At 43.1% G+C, this 27,263-nt stretch overlaps 1 protein-coding gene across 1 annotated transcript; it reads right to left on the bottom strand.

Annotated features, from left to right (window-relative positions):
• Nucleotides 1–197: 197 nt before the first annotated feature.
• LOC21402333 (protein DECREASED SIZE EXCLUSION LIMIT 1) lies at nt 198–26,508 on the bottom strand. Its single transcript, XM_024171405.1, has 14 exons — nt 26,333–26,508; nt 26,184–26,246; nt 26,010–26,081; nt 25,817–25,873; nt 25,499–25,677; nt 25,220–25,278; nt 25,034–25,127; nt 3,035–3,100; nt 2,488–2,571; nt 2,307–2,398; nt 1,650–1,756; nt 1,065–1,128; nt 688–870; nt 198–556 (listed from the first exon to the last, which is right to left on the bottom strand). Exons 1-13 carry the CDS (start codon nt 26,437–26,439, stop codon nt 772–774), a joined length of 1,143 nt encoding a protein of 380 aa, XP_024027173.1. The 5' UTR covers nt 26,440–26,508; the 3' UTR covers nt 198–556; nt 688–771.
• Between the last annotated feature and the right edge of the window lie 755 nt (nt 26,509–27,263).

Genomic DNA, 27,263 nt, shown 5'->3' with positions numbered 1-27,263 from the left:
TAGGTGGGAGTTCTAGGAAATTGAGTCATGGTACTTGTATCGACAGCAACGTGAAAGAGAACCGGAAAATAAGAAGAAACTTGCAATGTATTTGAAGATCTTGACTATCTCGATAGAAAAAATATGAATTCATAATTAAATATATATATACACATATATATTTATATATTGTTAATAAATAGCACTAGCGGTTGATTAATATATAAACAATATTAAGCAAACACTAGAGTATTGATGGTTATCAACAACTCAACAGCTAAGCAGTTTGATGTGATCAAGAGTCGGGTCTAATTTGTTCCATCAATGAGATAAATTGGTGAGATTTGGAAGCAACAATCTGTAAAGCAGTAATAAGTATTTTCTCATTCTAGGCTTTCTAGCTTCCGATGTCCCCACCAATAATTTGACACGTTTGGGGGTGGGGACAATGTAAGCTGGCACATCTCCTCAAAATCACTAAAAAAAAAAAAAAAGAATTAAACGAAGGTAGGTCCCTTTTATGGTGAGGCTCTTGCGCATTTCCACTCAGATTTCCCTTTCTCGGCTTCTTTGTTGTCTGGTTCAAAAAACGAACTTTAAACCAAACGAATGAACATACAAAAGGCAGAACTATGCCCACTTCACATAAGAGAGCGGAAAAGAAAGAAAACAGGGAATGGAAGAAACAACGTAGCTACTTTCACGAACCTAGCTTCAGTCGAGTTCGACTTGGATAATATAATCAAAACCCTTCAAACATATTTGTAAGTTAATAAGCATGATTTGTACACTTCACGTTTGAGGAGGATAGAGATCCCAAAGAGCCACGGTTGTGTCTTGTGATGCGGATGCCATTAGCTTAGAATCGGGAGAGAATGAAATGGCATTACACTTGAAAAAAAAAAAATAGTATCAGAAGTGATAAATGAGTTGCAAACAAAGGACAAACAGCATGGCAAATTGGCATTTAAGCTTTCAACAGTCACATTAAAATTAACAAAAACTATGAAAAAATAAAACAATTCACAGAGATATGGAGCAAGATTCGTCAACGTGGTTTGTATCACAGAACAAAAGTCACATACCGTAGCATGGTGATACTTCAATATGGCCAAAGCATTTCCCTTGCGATAATTATATATCCGCACTCTGCCAAAGAGAAGGCCAAACTTAAAAAGTAGATAATGATCAATGAGAGATGAATTGTATCTTTCACACGGAACACTGACTTGGACTGAAATCGCTAACTAGACTTTATCCACCAGAATAAGTGAGAAAAGAACAGTGTTTTGCATTGACATCAAGATATGAATTCATCTAAAACTCTAAAATTAAACCACAACTCTTGTTTCATGTGAGTTTTTCCTTCTTGGTTTCCACACCACAAAACAAAACGTTCATGAAATAAGAAAATAGTGGGGAAAGAAAGGAACTCTTGGAAGAAAATTCAATGACATAAAATAAAGTTTAAAACTGAAATACCTGCAACGTTAATATCCAATAAATTCCTGAAACCTGCTTCGGGCCTCGAGTTCAACGCCATATTACCACTCAATAAATTAATATGAAAAACTCATTCAAAAACATAACTCAAGTCCATGAGGGTTATCAGTTTGCAGGCCAAGAGCGTACTATGACATGTTAACAACAAAACAAATCAATCTCCCAACCTGTGATCCCAGCCTGCTGTAGCAGCAATTCGTCCATCTGGCCGAATAGATGTGCCAGATATGCCCGGTCGTTCTAAACTGATTTCTTTCTTGACCGCACAAGTACCCTAAACCAAACAATATATAGCATATTAAAGACTGTCTCATCTTCTGCAGCTTTTGCCTCATCTTAGAATTTAAGTGTCAAAAACTATGAAAATCCATATTAGAGAAAAATCGCGGAAGGGAAAAAAAAGTATCATAAATGAGATTGTCTCATCTTCTGTAGCTTTTGCCTTTTGGGTCTCTTCACAGCCAAATAATTATCATTGCTCTTTAATAAGCAGAATTATTTGTATCGAAGAACAATCAGCACCTTATCTGAATTTATAACACAGCCCATCTATATGGAATGACCACTTAGCTATGCCATTGATCTCTAAAACAGAATTTAACATGAATCCAGAAATTTTAAGAAATTTTGACAATCAGTCAGTAAGATTAGCACATCATAACTCATAGACCAAAAATGACTGCAATATAGAGTGTGGGCAAATGAAATGACAAAATCATCGAAGTAACATTAAAAAATCATCACTGATTCAAAAGCATCACATGTTCACATGCCATGTTAGTACGCATTTGCAACATACTCCAGTGTGTGGCAGAGAGTTATACCATTGAATGATCCAAACCATACAGCACAAGTTTGGCATCCGCAGATCCAGAGATACCACCATTGCATGACCCATCAATGCATAGACTTAGAACTGCACAAGCACACAGTTACCACGTCCTGTTCTAGAAGAATAAAATGATGATGAATATGACGTAATCCTCTAACTGCCGCGTCCCATACCTGGTTCTGAATGAAACTTGACGGAAGTTACTGGAGACCCAGGATTTCTTATATCCCACCAGAGCATGGAGCCATCTTCATAACTGCAGCATGTAAAATAGAAAAACGGAACCACACAACATCAATTGAACCCAATTTTTTGACAAACCACAATGCTTTGGCTGTGGACTCTGATTCTAGAAACCTAACGCATGGAAAGATTGCTTCAATCACAATTAACTAAGCAATCATAAACAATATTGAACCACATGAAGTGATCCTTAATGAAACAACCAAAAATTTATAAGGTATAGACTTGAAGAGTACATAATTTGGTGAGTCTCTACTGACAAATAGGTTGGACTGATGACAAGAAACAGGGAGAAGAAGCCAATTTATTTATAAACTCGGGAAGAAGAAGACAGCAACAAATGTTTAACGTCTGTATCAGTTCATACAAACAAAAAATAATGTCCGAGTGCATGCTACAAAGTCCATACAGATAGATGATAATTACAAAGTGCTAAGTTTCATGAAAATGTGAAGAAAGGAGGAAAAAAAATCTCCCCAGCCATTACGTTTATAAATCCCTGTGATTCAGATGGAATAAATGCTTGAACAGCCATGCACATTCCTGCAAGAAACAAAGCGCGCATGCCAAAAACATATAAAGTAAATAAACAGTGAATAATCCTAGTACTAATAACTAAAGTTGACGTTTGTTAGGCCTCCTGTTACATTGGTCTATTCTCGGAGGAAGGGGCATAGGGCAATTGTACAAGACAAGGGGGCAGGAAATGGAAATATGGGAAAGGAGAGCTGATGTGGCAAGTTGTTTAGGAATTTGTTAGCTGGGCAGCATATCTAGGGAAGGAGGGGGGACGAGAGAGGGGGTCTATTGATTGGGAATTCTATTAGCAGACCTTGAGAGGAAGGAGAACCTCGAATTCTCCATTGTTCTTGCTGTTCTAATGTTCTTATTTTTATGGCTGTAATTTCTCTCTTCGGAGAGACATAAGTGTGATTAATAAAAGGAACTTGACCCATTTTCAAGTATATTTCTCTGAGTTTGTTGTTCTGTTATTAGTCTGTGAGGGGGGTACCTAACATTTTGGTATCAGAGCGTGACGATTCATGGGAAAAAACTCTGGTGAGCGACCCCAGACGAAGGAGATAGCACGGCTGGAACTGAGGATGGATTCGTTTTACGAGGCGTTACAGATCGTAGAGGCCTTGACCGAACCTCTACCCAAGTTGTAGGAAGACGTGACAGAGATCGGCGCTCAGCTGGACGACGTAGCGGAGCCACCATTTTCACCAAATTAGATTTGAAGTCGGGGTATCACCAAATTCGCATGTGTGACGAGGATGTTCCTAAGACTGCCTTTCGGACTCCGGAAGGACATTATGAGTTTCTCGTTATGCCCTTCGGATTGACAAATGCACCGGCTACTTTTCAGTCTTTGATGAATGAAGTACTTAAGCCGTTCTTACGCCGGTTTGTGTTGGTCTTCTTTGATGATATCCTGATTTACAGCCGTTCCTGGCAGAACCATATGGAGCACTTGGACAGGGTCCTGTCGGTTTTGAAGACCAACGAAATGTACGTCAACAAGAAAAAATGCCTCTTTGCCCAGAAACAATTGGAATATTTGGGTCATGTTGTTTCTCGGACTGGAGTGGCTGTGGATTCCAGTAAGGTACAGGCCATGTTGGATTGGCCACCTCCACGGTCCATTAAAGAGTTGCGGGGATTCTTGGGCCTCACGGGTTACTACCGCCGGTTCGTGGACGGGTATGGGCGCATTGCGTGGCCACTGACGCAGCAACTTAAGAAGGACGCCTTTCATTAGAATTCGGAGGCTGAAGAGGCTTTCCAGCGCTTAAAAAAAGCTATGACTGAGATTCCAGTGCTGGCCTTGCTAGATTTTTCTCAACCGTTTGTGGTGGAATCGGATGCTTCGGGATTTGGGGTAGGAGCGGTTTTGATGCAACAGCAGCGGCCCATCGCTTATTTTAGCCAAGTCCTTTCGGCACGCGCTCGCGCCAAATCGGTCCATGAGCGGGAGCTAATGGCCATTGTGCTAGCCATTCAGAAATGGCGACCTTATTTGTTGGGAAGACGCTTTGTGGTGCGCACCGATAAAAAAAGTTTGAAGTTCTTATTGGAACAGCGCTTGGTAAGTGTGGAGCACCAGCGATGGCTGTGTAAATTGCTTGGCTATGATTTCGAGATTCAGTACAAACCGGGTCCAGAAAACAAGGTGGCTAACGCCCTTTCGAGACAACAAGTGGGGCTTGCTTTGATGGTCATGACGACTCCAATGGTGCTCGATATTGAGGAGTTGTAGTGGCAGGTTAAGGCAGATCCGGAACTCAACAAAACCGTGGAGGGGTTACTGGCTGGCACTCACTCTTTGACGGGGTTTACTCCTCAAAGGGGGCATTTACTTTACAAGGGCAGGTTGGTCGTTACTCCAAAATCTCCACTTATTCCAACTTTGTTACGTGAGTTTCATAGTGTGGAAATAAGGAAACATGTTAGGAGATTTAGTTATTTAGTTTCTTTATTTAGAAAAGATTAGATTTTATTTAGTTGTGATCTTACCAAAGTTAGGAGATTGTAATCTAGGTTAGTAATTATTTTATTTTTAGAATTCCTAATTTGTAGGAATTCCGTTTCCTATTTTGGTGGTCTGGTATGCCAACCCTAGTCTATATATTAGGATGTAAAGTATTGTTTCAATAGAATGAGGAAAATTCACGATTTCTTCATGGTATCAGAGCGGGTTTTTTAAGCCCTAGCCCCTCTTCGTGCGTCCTCTTCTTCATTCCTCTGGCCGACTCTTTTCCATGACCAAATACGGCATGGCGTTTCAATCGACTTCCTCGGAAGTGACTTCCAAACTCAAGCCCACTCCTGCGGTTTCCACCATTCCCGATTCATCTCCTCATCTCGTTACCAATCACAAACTAAATGGCCAAAATTTTCTGCAATGGTCTCAGTCCGTATTTATGTTTGTGTGCGGCAGAGGCAATGATGGACATCTCACTAGTGAAGCTGCTGCTCCAGAGGCCACGGATCCAAAATTTTGTTCATGGAAGATTGATGATCATCTTGTAATGTCATGGTTAATAAACTCTATGAGGAGAGAATTTTCTGCTCCACATGACAGCCAAGGAAATATGGGAGGCTAGCCGTGAGACTTATTCCAACACAGAGAATACCTCAGATTTGTTTGAGGTTGAGACACGGCTCTACAATCTGAAACAGGGAGACATGAGTGTGACGCAGTACTTCAACATGCTTACTCGTTGTTGGTTGCAGTTGGATTTGTATGAGACCTATCCGTGGAAGTGTGCTGATGATTCATCAATTTATCGGCAGATTGTTGAACAAAAACGGACTATAAGGTTTCTTCTTGGCCTGAACAAAGACTTAGATGAAGTCAGGGGGAGAGTTATGGGAGTTAAACCCTTTCCCACCATTTAGGAAGCATTTGCAGAGGTCCGAAGGGAGGAGAGCAGAAAGAAGTTAATGCTGCCCGAACCCAACATCACCCCTGCAGTAGAAGGATCAGCCTTATATACTCACGGTTCTTCACAGAACAATAGGGCTGGAAAGGGTCGTCCATAGTGTGATCATTGCAGGAAACCTGGACACGTGAAGGCAACCTGTTGGAAGTTACATGGAAAACCTGCTGATTGGAAGCCCTTCAATTGCCAAGACAAAGAATCTCGTGCCAATGCTGCTGCCTCCACAGAAACCAGTGCAGAAAATAGTCCGTTTACAAGGGAGCAAATTGAGGCACTGCAGAAGATGTTTAGTCAGTCTCCTAGTCCTAGCCAAACACCTTCATCCAATGTGGAACAGCATACTAGCCTCCTAGCACATCAAGGTACACTAGCCAAGACCATGGATAGTTGATTCGGGAGCCTCAGACCATATGACTGGAGATTTCAGTATTCTAATGGATTTTCAGCCTTCCTCTAATCACTCGGGAGTCAGTATTGCAGATGGCACAATTTCCCCAGTTGCAGGAACCGGATCTGTTCGTATAACAAAGGACTTACAACTTTCATCTGTTCTTTATGTTCCAAAGTTGAACTGCAATTTACTTTCCATCAATCAAATCACTCGGGATCTCAATTGTCTCACTAAATTCCGTTCTAATTCTTGTGTTTTTCAGGCAGTGGATTCGGGGAAGGTGATTGGCAGTGCTGATATGCATGGAGGACTTTACTTGCTCAAACAAAAGAACCTCCCAAGTAGACAAGTTCATCAATCAAGTTGTGTCTTTGAGTCTGTCAAGTTTGCTTCTAATTCTATGTCTATTTCCAATTCTAATTCTGTCCCAGTTGAGAGTCAAGTCATGTTGTGGCATTATCGCCTTGGTCATCCAAATTTTGCTTATATTGAAAAATTGTTCCCTCATTTGTTTATCAATAAAAATTTCAGTTCTTATCAATGTGAAATTTGTCAATTAGCAAAGCATACCCGACATGTATACTCAAGTCTTCAATACAAGCCGTCACATCCTTTTTCAATAATCCATAGTGATATTTGGCGGCCATCACGAGTGAAAAATATCAATGGGGCCAGGTGGTTTGTCACGTTTATCGATCATCACACAAGAACCACTTGGACCTTTCTCATGAAAGAAAAATCCGAAACAACCACAATTTTTCAATCTTTTCATGCCATGATTTAACCCAATTTAAAAGCCATATCCAAGTTCTCAAAACCGACAATGCCAAAGATTATTTCAACTCCATTCTCGGCCCTTACTTGTCATCACATGGAATTGTTCACATCAGTTCTTGTGTGGACACTCCACAACAAAACGGAGTGGCTGAATGGAAAAATATACACTTACTGGAAGTAGCCCGTCCCAATATGTTCACAAATAATGTCCCTAAACATATTTGGGGGGAGGCTGTACTTACAGCCACCTATCTCATCAATAGGATGCCAAGCTTTGTCTTGAAATTCCAAACACCTCGTCAAGTCCTCACCACAATACACCCTCACATTCTCACTTTTACCTCTGATCTTCCCCTTAAAGTCTTTGGCTGCACTTCCTTCGTCCATATTCATCACAATCATCGTACCAAACTCGATCCAAAATCACTCAAGTGTATATTCCTTGGTTACTCATCTCATCACAAAGGTTATAAATGTTACTCTCCTCTTACCAGGAAAGTCTACAATTCCATGGATGTCACCTTCTTCGAGAGTCAATCATACTTTCCCAAATCCGACATTCAGGGGGAGAGTTCCAAGGAATATCAGATTTGGGATCTTCTTCATGACAATCAATCCGTGTTTGTAAATCCCAGTTCAGCCACTGTTCCTGCTCCAGCCGAATAGCCTGCTTCTGTTCATAGCCCTGCCACTGTTCAATCCGTTCCTAGGCAGCCTACCACAGAAACAGCCCAAAATCCGTTGCAACTTGATACTAATAACACTGAACTTCGTGTCTACAGAAGGAGAAGAACAACTGAGCAAACTAAAGAACCTCTGCAAACTCAGTGCTTTCAATCACAAGAACCAAATCCTATTGTATCTGACACTCACAATGGTATGGATTCCTCTCCTCCTTATACTCATGCTCCTATGATTAATGATTCAAATCTGCCCATTGCTCACAGGAGAGGGGTCCGTGGATGCACTGAACATCCAATTCAGAGACATGTTGCATATGGAAAACTGTCTCCATCCTACAAGGCATTTGTCACAAATCTGGATAGTGTCAAAATGCCTGAATCTATTCAGGAGGCTCTTATGAGGCCGGAATGGAAGAAAGCAGTAGAAGAAGAGGTTCGGGCCTTAGAAAACAACAACACCTGGGTCCTGACACCATTACCACCAGGTAAAAATCCGGTTGGGTGCACGTGGATTTTCACTGTCAAATACAAGGCTGATGGAAATGTAGACGGGTTCAAGGCGAGACTTGTGGCAAAGGGGTTCACTCAATCCTACGGAATTGACTATCAAGAGACTTTTGCACCAGTGGCCAAACTAAACACAGTTCGAGTGTTACTCTCCTTGGCAGTAAATCAAGATTGGCCACTATATCAGCTTGATGTTAAGAACGCATTCTTGAATGGAGACCTTGAAGAGGAAGTCTACATGATCATACCTCCTGGACTAGAAAACAGGTCAAATCGAAAATTAGTGTGCAAATTGAAGAAGTCATTGTATGGCTTGAAGTAGTCTCCTCGCGCATGGTTTGACAGGTTTGCTAGAACTTTGACAGACAATGGGTCTTGCAGTGTCAGGCAGACCACACTGTTTGTTAAAGGTGGATCAGGAGGAAAAATGGCCATTCTCATAGTCTACGTGGATGATATTATTCTAACTGGAGATGAATCAGAAGAAATTCTTAGGCTGAAAAAGGTAATGGCAACTGAATTCGAGATCAAAGACCTCGGGACACTGAAGTACTTTCTCAGAATGGAGGTGGCTCGATCAAAGGAAGGGATTGTTATATCCCAAAAGAAGTATATCCTAGATTTGCTGAATGAAACAGGGTTTCTTCGCTGCAAACCGTTGATACGCTGATGCAGCGTAGATTTAGTTGCTTTCAAATTTTAAAGAAAATAGGATTAGTTCTATTCAGTTTTAGATAAGCTTCTGTTTGCTTTTCAAATTTGGATTGATCATCCTCTATCTATAAGTAGTTAGACTAGGACTGTTATAGGGCAGTATTTGTTTCTTCTTTTCTCAATAAAGAATTTAGAGTTTTCTCCACGATTACTCCTTGTTTTCACCTTGCTTGGCATTCCCTTGAATCAACGACTACAAGCTTTGTTTTTTTTTTGAGTTTCTGTTTTTTTTACTCATCTCTGCTGCTTCAGTTGGTATCAGAGCCAGGTCCCATCGCTTCGCATATCGCCGCCGCTCAACCCGCAAATTCCGAGCCCACGTCTTGCATCAGCCCCACGAACTTTTGCTGTCGCCGCCGCTAGTTGCTGGTTTCCTAGTGTCGTCGATCACCCGCCGTCATGCCGCCCCGTCGTTGGCAAGACATCTGTCCACCTGCCGATGGATTAGAAGAGCTCCGTCAACAAATCGTCCAACTGCAACAACAACTCGCACTCCTGCAAGCCACTAATCAGCCTCCACCGATCCATGCCGACGAGTCCAGTTCCGATGTTGACGAAGCGTTCGTGGAAGAGAACCCGTTTGCTCCGTTGCATGCACCACCTCCACGCCGTCGTGCGCCCCACGCCGTGCCTCTTGAAGGTCGACCGGTCGCCGCAGATAACTGTCGATGGGAATCGGGTTTTAAACTTGACATCCCCGAATTTCATGGAAGGCTCGAACCAGAAGAATTTTTGGATTGGATTGGAGCCGTAGAAGAAATACTGGAATTTAAGGAAGTTTCTGATAATAAAAGTGTGACTCTAGTTGCTACACGCTTCCGAGGCCGAGCCGCTGCTTGGTGGCAACAACTCAAAATCTCTCGTGCTCGTACCGGAAAAGATAAGATTGCCTCGTGGAAGAAATTACAAAAACACATGAAGCGTGCCTTTCTCCCATATAATTATGCACGAACAATGTACCAACGTCTCCAAAATTTACGTCAAGGTAATCGGACAGTGGGAGATTATGCTACTGAGTTTTTCCTATTGCTGACACAAAACGAGATTAATGAAACTGATGAGCAGTTAGTTACTCGATTTATCGGCGGTCTCCGGCCACAGTTTCAGAATATTTTAAATCTCTTTGATCCGATAACGGTTTCCAAAGCCCACCAAAGGGCCTTATTAATCGAGCGTCAAAATCAGACCGGCTCCGCTCTTTGGAATAAACCGTTGCCCACCAACCGTGCTCCATCTGCAACCTCTGCCACAAACACCAATAACCAATCAGGCGCGCTAACATCGGCGCCACCTCGTCCAACCATGGCCACCGAGCCCACCGGGGGGTTGCGACCATCCCGCCCGGCAGCCCTCCGCTGTTTCTCTTGCGGTGAGATAGGTCACCGACAAACCGCTTGTCCAAAATCTGGACGACGGGGATCGCTGATGGAACAGATATGGAGAATTATGAATCCTGTTATGATCACCACGAAGAAAATAAGGAGCACATTGACGAAGCGGAGATCAGAGAAAAAATACCCGAAGAACATGTAGGCGGGGACTCCGGACCACTGTTGGTACTTCGACGTAGCTGTTTCACTCCTAAGATGCCTGAAAACTCCTGGTTACGCAACAACCTATTTCATTCCACGTGCACCATTAATGGGAAGGTATGCCGCTTTATTATTGACTCAGGAAGTTGCGAGAACGTCGTCTCTGACGAGGTTGTCCGAAAGCTCACATTGACTACGGAACCCCATCCCGCTCCTTACAAACTTGCGTGGTTAAAGCGGGGAACCGAAGTACAAGTCTCTCGTCGAACCCTCATTTCTTTCTCAGTTGGTATGACATACCAGGATAAGATTTACTGCGACATCATTCCCATGGATGCATGCCACCTCCTGTTGGGTCGACCATGGCAATATGATCGTCATGTCATCCATGACGGCAAGGCTAATACCTATAGCTTTCAGTTCAAGAATAAGAAAATCACGTTGTTACCGTCAAAAGAGCCGCCGGGAATACCGCACCCCACATCCCCAGTCCACAACCCCACAAAGACCCAACCATCATCGGCCCCGACACCAAAGTCTGTCCTCTTCCTCTCACGATCCAAATTTGAGGTGGCTATGCAAGAAGTTGGCGTTGTTTACGCTCTAGTTTCATCCCCCACCGCCACACCAATTAAGATCGCCTCCTCTGAGGTTCAATCTCTCCTTCAGGAATTTGCCGATGTGTTCCCAGAAAATCTCCCTGATGACTTACCACCGTTACGAGATATTCAACACCAGATTGATCTTGTGCCCGGTGCTACTCTGCCAAATAAGCCGCATTATCGGATGAGTCCGAGTGAACATGAGGAAGTTCGCCGACAAGTTGAAGAGTTAGTCATCAAAGGCTATTTGAGAGAAAGCCTTAGCCCTTGCGCCGTCCCAGCCCTCTTAGATCCAAAGAAAGATGGATCATGGCGTATGTGTGTGGACAGTCGCGCTATCAATAAAATCACGGTTAGGTACCGCTTCCCTATACCACGACTTGATGATCTTCTTGACCAACTCAGTAGGGCAACTATCTTTTCAAAATTAGACCTTAAAAGTGGATACCATCAAATCTGGATCCGACCCGGTGACGAATGGAAAACAGCGTTCAAAACACGGAAAGGTCTCTTTGAGTGGTTGGTTATGCCTTTTGGACTCTCTAATGCTCCAAGCACTTTCATGCGAGTGATGAATCAAGCTCTGTGTCCATTTATTGGTAAGTTTGCGGTGGTATATTTTGACGACATATTGATCTATAGTGCTAATGAGGAGCTTCATCTCCAACATCTTCGAGAGGTTCTCCTTGTCTTGAGGCGAGACAAGTTCTATGCGGCACAAAAAAAATGTGAGTTTGGTAACGACAATGTTCCCTTTCTTGGTTATATTGTATCAAAAAGTGGTTTAACAGTTGATCCAACCAAAATAGAATCAATCCGATCTTGGCCGACTCCGCACACCGTGTCTGAAGTACGAAGTTTTCACGGATTGGCCTCTTTCTACCACCGCTTCATTCCCCACTTTAGCAGCCTCATGGCTCCAGTCACCGATTGCATCAGAGATGGGAAATTTATGTGGTCTGCCGACGCCAACAATGCTTTTGAGCTCATTAAGCTCAAGTTCACCACCGCTCCTATTCTAGTGCTTCCCGACTTCTCTCTTACCTTTGAACTACATTCAGATGCATCCAAGGTCGGCATAGGCGCCGTCCTGAGTCAACAGGGGCGTCCTATTGCATATTACAGTGAGAAGCTTTCTGGGTCTCGGGCTCGCTATAGTACCTATGATGGAGTTCTATGCAATTGTTCAAGCCATTAAACATTGGAGACATTATTTATTTCATAAAGAATTTGTCCTTTACACGGATCATGATGCGCTAAAACATCTCGGTAGTCAAGATAAAGTGTCAGCCAGGCATGCCTCGTGGATTGCTTATCTCCAACAATTCACATTCGTCATCAAGCATCAATCAGGCTCTACCAATCGAGTGGCCGATGCCCTAAGCCGTCGCCACTTCCTCATCGCCACCTTAAATGTCTCCGTCCCAGGCTTCGCAACCTTCCTGGAGTTATACCCAACCGACCCGTTCTTTGCCCGGATCCTTGAGGATGTTCGAAGTGGTGTTCGCTCTGACTACCTATTATATGACAGTTTCCTCTTCCTAGGAAACCGACTTTGCATCTCGGATTGTAGCCTATGTCTGCAAATTATTAAAGAACTTCATCGGGAAGGTCACGTAGGTCGTGATAGAACACTTCACCTAGTTGCCACATCCTACTTTTGGCCTACTCTACGCCGTGATGTTGAAAGATACGTGGAACGATGTCGAGTTTGTCAAACGTCTAAAGGGCATGCTTCCAACGCTGGACTTTACATGCCTTTACCTATTCCCACACAGCCTTGGGCCGACATTAGCATGGATTTCGTTCTTAGCCTCCCTCGGACGCAAAAGGGTAATGATTCTATCTTCGTGGTAGTAGATCGATTTTCTAAAATGGCTCATTTTATTCCATGCAAGCGAACCACAGATGCGGTTTAAGTGGCCAACCTATTTTTCAAGGAAGTTTATCGCCTTCATGGTCTCCCCACTTCTATTGTGTCTGATCGAGATTCTCGTTTCTTGAGTCACTTTTGGCGGTCTCTCTGGCGACTAGTAAACACTAATCTGGATATGAGTTCTGCTTATCATCCTCAAACCGATGGACAAACGGAGATCACGAATCAGGCTTTAGGTGATCTACTTCGGAGCCTTGTTAGAAATCACATCAAGTCTTGGGAAACTAAGCTTAGTCAAGCGGAGTTTGCCCACAACCATGCAAAAAACAAAAGCACCGGTTTCAGTCCTTTCCAGGTGGTCTATGGAATTGCGCCTCGATGCCCACTTGACCTGGCTCCACTCCCCGACCGTATTCGCATCCATGGTAAGGCTGCCGATTTCATTGAAAATCTCCAAAAAATGCATAAACTAGCATATGACCAACTCGTCGCTTCAACCGCCAAGTATAAAGCTTTAGCCGATCGCCATCGTCGTCTTGTGGAGTTTAATAAGGGAGATCTTGTTTGGGCCGTGTTGACTAAGGATCGTTTTCCCCTTCATGAGTACAACAAATTGAAGGCAAGAAAGATTGGTCCATTAGAAGTACTTGAGAAGATCAACCCCAACGCCTATAGGCTGCGTCTTCCTCCTGACGTCAATACATCACCTGTGTTCAATGTCAAGCACTTGGTTCCGTTTGTTGACGATTTCGAAATCACAGATTCGAGGACGAATCTTCCTCAGGCTGGCGGGATTGATGCAGCGTAGATTTAGTTGCTTTCAAATTTTAAAGAAAATAGGATTAGTTCTATTCAGTTTTAGATAAGCTTCTGTTTGCTTTTCAAATTTGGATTGATCATCCTCTATCTGTAAGTAGTTAGACTAGGACTGTTATAGGGCAGTTTTTGTTTCTTCTTTTCTCAATAAAGAATTCAGAGTTTTCTCCACGATTACTCCTTGTTTTCTCCTTGCTTATTCCCTTGAATCAACGACTACAAGCTTTGTTTTTTTTGAGTTTCTGTTTTTTTTACTCATCTCTGCTGCTTCATACGCCCATGGACTCTACAAAGAAAATGAATCGAAGCAAAGAAAGTACGCCGGTTGACAAGGGGGGGTATCAAAGACTGGTTGGAAAGCTCATTTACCTCTCACACACTCGACCTGACATTGCTTATTCAATGAGTGTGGTTAGCCAACATATGAATAATCCAACGGAGGATCATTTAGATGCAGTGAATAGAATTTTGAGATACTTAAAGATGACTCTCGGTCATGGTTTACTCTTCAAGAAGAGTGAAAGCCGTGAAGTAGAAATCTACACGGTTGCAAGTTGGGCAGGAGAACAAAACTGATAGAAGGTCAACTACTGGCTACTACTCTTATGTTTGGGGGAATCTAGTCACTTGGAGAAGTAAAAAACAGGCTATGGTTTCCCGTAGCAGTGCAGAATCGGAATACCGAGCTCTTGCTCTTGGTATATGCGAAGGAATGTGGCTACAGAGATTGTTAAGAGAACTCAAGGTTGAAGTTCAAGCCTCGGTGAAGATGTTTACTGACAGTCAGACAGCCATCAGTATAGCTAAGAATCTAGTGCATCATGATAGGGCGAAACATATTGAGATTGATCATCATTTTATCTCTGAAAAGGTGAACACAGGAATCATTCAGCTTAGCTATATTCCTACAAGACAGCAGATTGCCGATGTCTTCACCAAAGCACTTCCAAGAGCCAATTTCGATGAGTTGAACTCCAAGCTTGGTTTGTATAACATATACAACCCCGCTTGAGGGAGAGTGTGGAAATAAGGAAACGTTTTAGGAGATTTAGTTATTTAGTTTCTTTATTTAGAAATGATTAGATTTTATTTAGTTGTGATCTTACAAAAGTTAGGAGATTGTAATCTAGGTTAGTTATTATTTTATTTTTAGAATTCCTTATTTGTAGGAATTCAGTTTCCTATTTTGGTGGTCTGGTATGCCAGCCCTAGTCTATATATTAGCATGTAAAGTATTATTTCAATAGAATGAGGAAAATTCACGATTTCTTCACATAGTAGTAAGATAGGCGGGCATTTAGGGGTTTTTAAGACTTACAAGCGGCTGGCGATGGAATTTTACTGGAAGGGTATGCGCAAGGATGTCGAGTCTTTTGTGGCTGCTTGTGCCGTTTGTCAGCAACATAAGTTGTCGACTTTATCACCGGCGGGATTGTTGCAGCCTTTGCCTATACCCAACCGGGTTTGGGATGATATTTCCATGGACTTTATTGAGGGCTTACCAAAATCTGCCAGTTATAATTCCATTTTGGTTGTCGTTGACCGCCTCAGTAAGTACGGACATTTCATTGGCCTTAAACACCCGTTTTCAGCCAACACCGTGGCTGCTGTTTTTGTCCGTGACATCGTGCGCTTACATGGATTTCCAGGAGCATCATCTCCAACCGGGACAAGGTTTTTATGAGCCATTTTTGGAAGGAACTATTCAGGTTGCAGGGCACTACTTTGTGCCGGAGTACGGCGTATCATCCACAGACGGATGGACAAACGGAGGTCATAAACCGCTGTTTGGAGGCCTATTTGCGTTGTTTTGTCTCTGGCCAACCTAGGCAATGGCTCACGCATCTTTCGTGGGCAGAGTATTGGTACAATACGAGCTTTCATGTTTCAGCTGCCATGACGCCTTTCAAAGCTCTCTATGGTCGGAATCCTCCGCTGTTGGTGCCGTATGAGGCGGGTTCTACAGCTACGTCGGAGTTGGAGCGGCAGCTATGCAACCGGGATGCACTATTGGCGGAATTGAAGGACCATTTGGGACGCACTCAACAGTCTATGCGAGACCATGCCAACAGGAAGCGTCGTTCCGTGGAATTTGAGGTGGGAGACATGGTTTATTTGAAGCTCCAGCCGTATCGTCATCGAGCGTTGGCGCGAGTGCTGAATGAAAAGCTTGCTCCTCGCTATTATGGGCCATTTTAGATCCTTGCTCGAGTTGGACCAGTGGCGTACCGGTTGCACCTCCCTTCTCATGCTCGGATTCATCCGGTCTTTCACGTATCCCGCTTGAAGGCGGCGCTTGGGCCTGTGGATATTCCTCAATCTTTACCACCAATATTATCAGAAGATTTGACACTACAGGTGGAACCCGCTCAAGTCCTGGATACACGATTTTCCCCTGCCACTGGGTCTTTGGAGGTTTTGATTAAGTGGCGCCACCTTCCTGACTTTGAATCTTCCTGGGAGCTGTTTGAGGTTATTCAGCGCCAGTTTCCTGCTTTTCACCTTGAGGACAAGGTGACTTTTTTGAGGGGGGTGTAATTAATAAGCCCCTGCTCAAGCAAGTGTATATTAGGAGGAATAAACGGGTTTAGGCAGGGGAAGGTTGTCTTTAGTTGGCTGTGGAAGTGCGGTATTAGTTAGCTTCATTGGAAGTGTTAGTATTAGTTAGCTTACTGGGAAAGTTTGTTGGTTAGGGGGAAAATGTATAAAAGGGGGGACAGGAGGGAAAGGGGGGCATCGGGAAAAATAACCAGTTAGTTGAACAAGTCTTGGAATCATTCCAAACAAAGGGAGGAAGCAGACCCTCGAAGATCTGCGTACCAGTGTATAGCATTTGTCGTTAATAAAATCCTTCATTGATTCTTTCTTTCATTCTTTCGATTCTTCAATTCGTACTTCTATAGTTCGTGTTCCAAACATCAAAGACCTTATCAGAATCCACCACCTCGTCCAAGATTTGAAGCGGTTCCGCCAAGGATGCAGGATGGGCGGCGGCCGGTTCCACACGTTCAGCCGGTTTCACCACCCCCAGTCCCGCGCAAGGAGGAACCCCGGCGTTTCGGGCGTGAGTGGCGGCGGGAATCGCCCCCAGCCCCAAGAGAACGAGCGGAGCACCGAGGACGGAAGTTAGAGTTGCCCATATTTAACAGCGAGGATCCTCAAGGATGGGTATTCCGGGCTGACAGGTATTTCGCCGTCAACAACGTAGAAGAGGATGAGCAAGTGGTGGCGGCGTCGGTGTGCATGGAGGGAAGAGCCTTGAGTTGGTTCCAATGGGCCGACGCCCAAGATCCGTTCGGATCGTGGGGGGAATTTCGGGCGGCGGTGTTGCGGAGATTTGGTCGGGGAAGGGAGCAACTCATGGCACTCCGGCAGCGCGGGACGGTGGCTGACTACCGGGACGAGTTTGAGGGAACAGCGGCTCAGATGAGGGGAGTGCTTGATGCTATCTTCAGAGGGGCTTTCCTTCATGGGCTTAGGGAGGATATTCGGGCTGAGTTGAAAATGCACAGGCCCGTTAGCCTACATGATATGATGAATTTGGCCCAACAAGTAGAGGTTCGCAACGAAGCAGCAGAGCGAGTCAGGAGGTACCGGGCGGGCCGTGGGCTTAGGAGTGACGCATGGGAACGGGTTGGGGGCCCATTTCAGGGCAGAAATCACCCCCTTCGATCCAAGGTTCCAAACGAAGCGGTGGGAGTACACGGACTGCGAAGTGGGATGGGAGTGGGACAGAGCTCAGCGGTAGTGGGAGCATCGGCATCCTGCCGCCTCATGGAGGAGGAAATCCAGCAGCAACTTGTGTTTCAAGTGCAACGAGAAGTTCAACCCGGGCTACCGTTGCAAGAACCGGCAACTACAAGTGCTGATTTTGGCGGACACGGATGGGACATCCGAGGAGGATGATGGCACCATTCAGGAGCACCTACCGGAGGAGGAGTTGGAAAAAGGAAGCCTGAACGACAAGGTGGATCTGTCCCTGAACTACTTGTGCGAAATGTCGTCCTCCAACACGCTAAAGCTGCGAGGCATAATTGGTGGCTGAGAGGTTGTGGTGCTTGTGGACAGTGAGGCTACTCACAGCTTCATCTCGGGAGCGGTGGCAACGGAGCTGAAATTGCCGACGGACCCCACGGTAAGTCACAAGATCTTAGTGGGCAATGGGCTCAGTTTTAAACAACGTGGGGTATGTAGGGCGGTTCAAGTGTGGATTAAGGGGCATATGGTAGAGGAGGACTTTTTCCCTTTCGAATTGGGAGGGGCTGATATGGTGCTGGGGGTAACGTGGTTGAGCACTCTAAGGGAAGTGAGGGCCGATTGGTCTAAGTTCCTATTGAAATTTCGGGCTGGGCCATCTTGGGTAACTTGGCGAGGTGACCCAAGCCTATGCTATGTCCCGGTGAAGCTGAGTTCCTTGGTGAGGATGTTGTTACTAGAAGGAGCAGGGGTGTTGGAGGAACTGTGCGAACTCTCAGCGCAAGAAAGGGACAGTGGCGACAGAGAAGTGCCAGAAGAGGTGAGGTCAGTGGTTGGCGACTTTGAAAGGGTGTTAATCCTACGGAGTTGCCTCCTCATAGGGAACGGGACCACTGAATTGTTCTGAGGGAGGGGGCCGATCCCCTGAATGTTCGGCCCTATCGATATCCACAAGTACAAAAAGGGGAAATAAAGCGTTTGGTGACAGATATGTTGCCCTCTGGCATCATTCAGTTGAGCAGCAGCCCATATTCGAGCCCGGTTATCCTAGTTAAAAAGGACGGCAGTTGACGGTTCTGTGTGGACTACCGCGCGCTCAACCAAGTCACAATCCCGGATAAGTTTCCCATTCCGTTGATTGATGAGTTGCTTGATGAGCTACACGGGGCTGTGGTGTTTTCTAAACTGGATTTGCGAGCTGGCTATCACCAGATTCGGGTGCATGAAGCGGATGTGAAAAAGACGGCTTTTTGGACTCATGAGGGCCACTACGAGTTTCTCGTCATGCCCTTTGGAGTGACGAATGCTCCGGCCACCTTCCAAGCCCTCATGAATAGGATTTTTCGGCCTTACCTCCGGAAGTTCGTTCTTGTATTCTTTGATGATATTTTGGTGTACAGCCGTTCGTGGGAGGATCATCGCCAACACTTGGCCACTGTCTTTGGTGTCTTGCAGCGTGAGAAGTTGTTTGCTAATAAGGAGTAGTTTCGGGCAGCGGCAGTTAGAGTACCTAGGCCACCTAATTTCGGAGCAGGGAGTAGCGGCTGATCCTTCTAAGATTCAGGCTATCACGTCATGGCCCCCCCTACGAAACGCTTGAGAAGTACGCGAGTTCCTAGGGCTCACGAGATATTACAGGCGTTTTGTGAAGGGTTATGGCATCCTCGCGAGGCCCTTAACAGAGTTGCTTACAAAGAAGGGCTTTGTTTGGACCGACACTGCACACCACGCCTTTGAGGCACTGAAGGCCGCCATGACAGGACCCCCGGTATTAGCAATGCCGGATTTCGCTAAAACCTTTGTGCTCAAAACAGACGCTTCCGGAGAAGGCTTCGGGGCGGTTCTGATGCAGGAGGACAAGCCTCTCGCGTTTTTCAGCAAGGCCATCGCTCCTGCTTCCCTCATAATGTATGTTTACGAAAGGGAGCTTATGGGGGTGGTGTTGGCAATTTAGAAATGGAGACACTACTTATTTGGGCGACACTTTGTAGTCCGAACCGATCAGCAAAGTTTGCGGTACCTCATGGGTCAGCGCCAACTTCCTCCTGACCAGTTGCGGTGGGTGTATAAGTTGTTCGGCTATGACTTTGAGGTACAATACAAGCTAGGAGCTGCCAATAAGGAGCTGTCAATAAGGTGGCTGATGCGCTATCAAGGCGGGGAGACTGGTCGGATGCTACTCTTTGCGCCTTCACCATGCCCCAGACTTGGGATTTGGAGACCATTTGATTGGAGCAGCAGAGAAAGAGTGGGCCACAACCATTTCTAAGCTTGAAGACGGTGAGCTCATGGAAGGCTATTCGTTAAAGAATGGCCTGCTGTTCTTTAAGAACCGGCTGATCTTGGTAGCAAATTCTCCTTGCATTGCTCGGATGGTTCATGAGTTCCACGACTCAGTGATTGGGGGTCATTCCGGGTTCTTGCGTACTTACAAGACGTTGTCCGCCGTAGTGTTCTGGCGAGAGATGAAGCGTTTCATTAGGGATTATGTGGCTCACTGCAAGATTTGCCAGCGAAATAAGTCCGAAGCCCTTTCGCCAGTAGGTCTCTTGCCACCTTTACCTATTCCGGACTTGGTTTTGGGACGATGTATCCATGGATTTTGTCGGGGGCTTGCCTAAGTCCGGCGGGTTTGACACCATCTTGGTGGTCGTGGATCGTCTGTCGAAATACACCCATTTCTGCCCACTGGCTCACCCATATTCGGCCAAATAAGTGGCTGTATTGTTTGTCTCACACATTGTTAAGCTTCATGGGGTTCCACGCTCCATAGTAAGTGATAAGGACGCGATCTTTATGAGTGAATTTTGGCACGAATTATTCAAATTGCAGGGCACTAAGTTGTATACAAGTTCCGCTTATCACCCAGAATCCGATGGACAAACAGAGGTTGTTAACCGCTGCTTAGAGGGTTATTTAAGGTGCTTTGTGATGTGAACATCAGGGATGCAAGAAATACTCATCAAAATCGATCCGGAAGAGAGCCAACTAGTCTTACACGTCTATTGAGCCATTCCGGAAGAGAGCCAATTAGTCTTACACGTCTATTGAGCCATTGCATGGCCAACTTGCATGTCAATCCAGGATACACGTGCAAGGGGGAATTTCAAGAAGTTATGCGTGTTTTCCAGCCCGGGATAAAGTCAAATTGCAGATAAAGACTTGCCTTTATCATAATCCTATCTTTTTAGGTTTAAGTTTCAATTTAAACATTTATATTGCATAATAGACGTTTTTAAGTAAGGAGTTAGATTCAAATTCGGATTCCTTCCCTAAGAGATTATCTTTAGGCGTTTAGAAGGAAGGAGTTGGTGTCAAATTCGGATTCCTTCCCTGGATAAGCTTTAGGCTTGCATTTATCTTGTTTTTAGCTTTATCTTATTTTAGGCTTCTATCTCATTAAGGATAGGATAGGACTTTTCAATTTTTAAACCTGTTTCAGCTTATACTCAGCTATTTAAGGCTGAAAAACGAAAATTAAAAATAGTTTTTATATTTTATTCACATTATGAGATATTCTTCTTGTGTTCTTAAAGAAACTATTTCGAACTTATCAAGGATTCCTTGTGGCGTTCAACTTGACTTATCAAACGGATTTTTCATACTCGTTTGCGGCGTTTTCACCATACCAAGGTTATTTCTTTGCTAAGCAACGGGTCGTGGTTTCCATCAATTCTTGAAGATCTTGAATCGAAGTCCCATATTTGGCTACGGGTTTCGTCACGTTGTTGGCGGGGTTCGTATCAGTTGGTATCAGAGTTTAGGATCATTAGGTTTTGCTATCCTTGTTCTTGTTTATTGTGTTTCTCTTTTCTTAGTTTAAAAAAAATCGCACATTAGGGTTAGGGTTTTTTTTTTCAATTCGAAAAAAAAAATTGCGATTGTTAGCTAGCCACTTGTTTGAGTTTGAGTCCAACTATTATTGTTAGATTTCGACTTCATCTAGGTTTACCAAACCGATTAAAAAAAAGAGGAAGAAATCGGAAGACTGTGACTTGGAATGGCAATAACTTTTGATTCAGGAATCGTTACAGGACGTACAATATATCAAATCGAAGATCTTTCCGAGCTCTACAATCCTCACCTGGGTGGAGCCCGGTGACCCTGTTTTTGGGGCCAAAAAAAGCTTGTTTTCAATAGTTTCAGAACCCTTAAAGTTTGAGTGTCAAAAAAAAAAATTTCCGTGACAATATTTAAATTCGTTTGGATTAAGTCTTGACTTGATTGACTACTTGAATTCCTTTTCTTATTGTTGGTTTAATTTTGAAAGAACTAAAAGAAGAATACGAGAGGAAAAAGACAGAGTGTGTGAGCAGATTAGAGGATAAAAGTCAAAATTAACTTGAGTGAAACACAAGTGAATTCGAGTGAAACACGAGTGGTTTGAATAAGTTAGTCTTCGAGAGAAGCACTTTTTTTTTTTTTTAATCATGTCACAGGAACAAGAATTCAGGTTGAGAGGCTTGGGCTAGTCGCACGTCGAGCCTTAAACTTGCAAGTTAAAGAAGAGGAAGAATAAGTACAGCGGGAGAGCATCTTTCACACTCGTTGCCACATGAAAGACAAGGTATGTAGTGTTATTATCGATGGCGGTAGTTGCACTAATGTTGCTAGTACTTCCATGGTTGAAAAGCTAGGGTTTACAACACTTAATCACCATCATCCTTACAAGCTACAATGGTTATATAATAGCGGAGAAGTTAGGGTTACAAAATACGTTGTTGTACCATTCCGAATTGGTAAGTATGAGGATGAAGTATTGTGCAATATGGTACCAATGCAAGCGGCACATCTTCTTCTCGGAAGACCATGGCAATTTGACCGGCGCGTGCAGCACGACGGCTTCACCAACAAATATTCATTCTTACACAATCAACGGACTATCACTCTAGTTCCCTTAACACCAAAATAAGTATACGAGGATCAAGTGAAGTTACAAAAATTGAGTGAACAAGAGAACATGAGGGATCCAAATAATGAGTGAAAATAGGAGTGAGACCGTGCATAGTGAGAGAGAGGGGAAAGAGAGATACATGGCCAAAAAGAGAAAAGGAGAGAATAATGTCGAATCTAGTAAGGAACGAAAGAGAAAGAAGAGCTCGGCCAAGGATGTAAAAACAAAGAGAAAACAAAGAAATTTTTATGCAAAAGCAAGTGAGGTTAAGCGAGCGATGATTTCAAAACAGTCGATGAATGTACTCTTGTACAAGGAGGCCTTTTTAAGCACTAACCAACTTGATTCTTTGTTGCCTAGCGTTGTTTCTTTTTTGCAGGAATTTGAACAACCCCCATGAGAGGACACGGCCCAACATAGAAAAAAGAACCGAACAATACATCAAGCAAGCTTACAAAGAACGTCACAAGCTTATTTTTGACCCTGGAGATTGGGCGTGGTTACAAATGACGAAAGAAAAATTTTCGGCACCACGGCGTTCTAAGTTACTACCCATAGGAGAATGTGATGATTTGAGGACAAATCCTTCTCAAGAGGGGGGGAATGATGTGAACATCAGGGATGCAAAAAATACTCATCAAAGTCGATCCGGAAGAGAGCCAACTAGTCTTACACTGAGCCATTCCGGAAGAGAGCCAATTAGTCTTACACGTCTATTGAGCCATTACATGGCCAACTTGCATGCCGATCCAGGATACATGTGCAAGGGGGAATTTCAAGAAGTTATGCGTGTTTTTCAGCCCGGGATAAAATCAAATTGCGGGTAAAGACTTGTCTTTATCATAATCCTATCTTTTTAGGTTTAAGTTTCAATTTAAACATTTATATTGCATAATAGGCGTTTTTAAGGATGGAGTTAGATTCAAATTTGGATTCCTTCCCTAAGAGATTATCTTTAGGCGTTTAGAAGGAAGGAGTTGGAGTCAAATTCAGATTCCTTCCCTAGGATAAGCTTTAGGCTTGCGTTTATCTTCTTTTAGGCTTCTATCTCATTAAGGATAGGATATGACTTTTAAATTTTTAAACCTTTTTCAACTTATACTCGGCTATTTAAGGCTGAAAAACGAAAATTAAAAAAAGTTTTGATATTTTATTCACATTGTAAGATATTCTTCTTGTGTTCTTGAAGAAACTATTTCGAACTTATCAAGGATTCCTTGTGGCGTTCAACTTGACTTATCAAACGGATTTCCCATACTCGTTTGTGGCGTCTTCACCGTACCAAGGTTCTTGCTTTGCTAAGCAACGGGTCGCGGTTTCCATCAATTCTTGAAGATCTTGAATCGAAGTCCCATATTTGGCTACGGGTTTCGTATCACTTTGCAGGCAACAAACCGCGGTTGTGGGCTTCGTTTTTGCCGTGGGCTGAATACTGGTTCAACACAACCTTTAATGCCTCGTCCAAATTCACCCCCTTTCGCATTGTCTATGGCCGTGATCCTCCCACCCTTTTTCGCTTTCAGGACTCTCCCAGCACGGTGGCTGCAGTGGAGGACCAGTTGGCTCTTCGCAATGAAATGTTGGACTTGTTTAAATCTCATCTCTTGCTAGCCCAACAGCGTATGAAGAAATTTTTGGATAGCCGACGCCGAGAACTGAATTTCAACATCGGGGAGCTGGTTTTGCTTAAACTACGGCCCTACCGTCTGAAGTCCCTTGCTCGACGCAAGAATGAGAAGCTCGCTCCACGTTTCTATGGACCATTTGAAGTTTTGGCTAGGATTGGTCCTGTAGCTTACCGTTTGCGCCTGTCGGATACCGCTCGCATCCACCCGGTTTTTCATGTATCTCAGTTGAAACCTTTTAAGGGGGCGAGCTCCAAGGTGCAGCCTTTACCAGAGCAGTTGTCTAAAGACTTGGAATTGTGCGTCCAACCAGAGGAACTTTTGGCGTCTCGTGTGGTAGTCGTGGGTGGCCGCGAGGAGTAGCAGGTACTCATTACGTGGCAGGGCCTACAATTTCCCACTTTCAACCTTGGGGACAAGGTTGTCCTCGAGAAGAGGGGGGGGGGGGGGGGGTTGGTATTGTTAGGCCTCCTGTTACGTTGGTCTATTCTCGGAGGAAGGGGCATAGGGCAATTGTACAAGACAAGGGGGTAGGAAAGAAATATGGGAAAAGAGAGCTGATGTGGCAAGTTGTTTAGGAATTTATTAGTTGGGGAGCATATCTAGGGAAGGAGGGGGGACGAGAAAGGGAGTCTGTTGATTGGGAATTCTGTTAACAGACCTTGGGAGGAAGGAGAACCTCGAATTCTCCATTGTTCTTGCTTTTCTAATGTTCTTATTTTTATGGCTGTAATTCCTCTTTTCGGAGAGACAGAAGCGTGATTAATAAAAGGAACTTGACCCATTTTCAAGTATATTTCTCTGAGTCTGTTGTTCTGTTATTAGTCTGTGAAGGGGGTACCTAACAACGTTCTCAAAAAAGAACAAAAAAAAAAAAACAACAACTAGATTTGACAGGTCCATGAATTAGAAATTACCTCTCTCCTTGGTTGAAAACTTCGGTGATCCACTTGGGCAGTTTTGGGGTAGTCGCATAATTCTTTCTGCAGTATTTAGATCCCAAATCTCAACCTATGCGCATCAACCATGAAAGTATGATCAACGAAGGAATTAACCGATTGATTAAAACAAAAACAGTAGTAATCAAAAGTAACATATTTGACCTCAGAAGGCCGCTCTCCTGCTATAGTCACATACTTAAGTTCTTCAACGTGCATATCTCCTGAATCAAAAAAGAACTTTAGTCCATAACTTTTCTAATTTCAAAATTGTTTGGAGCAACAAAATTCATAGTAGCAATCAAATTCTCTGAAGAATCTAAAAGAGCAAGATAGCCATTTCATTTACGCTGCATTAGTACCAGAACAAGTATTCTACTGAAAAGATAATCCTCTAAAATACACAAACAAATATTTGCTGAAATGTTTCGTCTTGTTACGTACTATTCTCTTGACCATGTCCCCGGGTATCATCCAGAGTTTCTGCATTGGAAGTTTCTCTAACCTCCATTCTCTGGTCATCTTTATGCTCCGTAACCTGTGTGGAACAAGCATGAGGCTTTTTCACCAGCGAAAGCTTGCAAAAATGGTAGGAATTTGTCTTGATCGTAACCAAGGGACTCCTGAAAATTAAGTTCTTCAAAGTTTACCAATCCCATCATTGAAAAAACCTACCCATATATACCTTTATTGCCAAGAAATAGAAAATCCCTAAATCGAAGTATAATTGACTAAGGAAGAGAAATGTTTTTAACACAGTACCTAGATAGATCTCCATCTTCTATATTCCAACACTTGACTGTCCCATCTCTACCCTGGCTAAACCAATTCAATTAACCGGAAAAAAAAAAAAGAAAAAAAACCTTCTTTATTCAACAGAACTCTCATTTTAGCTCAAATATAGTGGAATATATGTTGTGTGTTTGTGTATACATAACAGAATGTTGAAAAGCACCTGATAATTTTGTCGTTTCCAATCGAAGAACTACATGCGACTGAAACAACTCCATGTGCCGCACTATGAACCCTGAAATTAATTTCCCAATACTAAACCCTAGATACTAAACAAGAAATAATCAAATTATCATCAATTTTGGAAAAATAAGAGAGAATTGCTGTTGGGTCGTACCAGGCTGAGGATATCGTTCGATGCTGAGATGTATCCCAAATCCGCAACTCACCTTCTGCAGAGCTAAAAGGAGAGAAACATGGAAATTAAAAGACGAAAATTTTTTATACAATTGAAATGAAAATAAAGGAAAGGAGGAAAAATCGTACGCGGTGAATAAGAAGGGTTGAGAAGGATGGAAGGAGAGGTCCATAACGGAGGCCTGGTGACCTCTGAGGACGGCAATGGGGTCAGGTGGAGGCCTTTTTTTGCTCATTCTTCCTGCGCTCTCTACAAAATCCGTCACCAAAAACTTGTCCCTGCGGTCTCCAAATTCCGACGCGCGTTTTCGCCGGTCCAAATTAGAGTAAGTAGATGGATCCTAATTTATACCCCGTTCACTTCGCTTATTCGAGTTTAGAATTTGAGTTGAGATGTGATTTTATGTGAGAGCTTTTTACTGTAGTAAAAAAGTTAGATGTAATTATTTGTGAGAGCTTTTTATTATAGAAAAACTCGAATCAGCGAAATGAACAGGACCTTAGTGTTTATTTATAGTTATTTTGAATCATAATTATAAATCAGTATTTAATTTGAATAATTTAGAATCTCATGTGATATTTTAAAATAGTTCAAATCATTATTCTAAAATTATTTTTACTCTTAATTTAAGGTGATTTAAATTCATAATTCGAATTATAATTTTAAAATTATGATTTAAACTTAAAATCATGAATCATAATTCTAATTTTAAAATAATAATTAAAATTACTCTAATTTAAATACTCGTGCTAAACAAATCTTTAGCCTCCGTATCGGATTTTCACAGGTGATGATTTTTGAAGCATCAACCCAGAATTAAAGGGAGCCTTCGTAATTCTCATTGAAAACGTTTCAACAGTGTACGAAAAAAAAAGGGTCTTGTTTAATAAAAATTTTAAAAATAAAAACGAAAATAAAAAATAATATAAAAATAATTTTTGTGAAAAAATAAAAAATAATTAAAAATTATTTTCTTTTCTGTTATATATAATTAATAATTAATAAATATATATACATAATAGATAATAAATAAATAATAATTACTTAATTATTAATTAA

This window comes from Morus notabilis, unplaced genomic scaffold, assembly GCF_000414095.1.
Source record: "Morus notabilis unplaced genomic scaffold, ASM41409v2 Scaffold262, whole genome shotgun sequence".
Taxonomy (NCBI): domain Eukaryota; kingdom Viridiplantae; phylum Streptophyta; class Magnoliopsida; order Rosales; family Moraceae; genus Morus; species Morus notabilis.
Note: the sequence above shows the minus strand (reverse complement) of the source record. Positions and strands in the feature narration are given on the sequence as shown.

Bases quoted from the DNA above. Each gene is read 5' to 3' on its own strand.
- LOC21402333 (XM_024171405.1), bottom strand. From the start codon at position 26,439: ATGAGCAAAAAAAGGCCTCCACCTGACCCCATTGCCGTCCTCAGAGGT. The intron at 25,874-26,009 runs GTGCTTTTCAAC...GAATTGGTTTAG, and splicing joins GGAAACGACAAAATTATCAG to CCAGGGTAGAGATGGGACAG. The intron at 2,572-3,034 runs GGGAGATTTTTT...TTACATGCTGCA, and splicing joins ATTTATAAACGTAATGGCTG to GTTATGAAGATGGCTCCATG.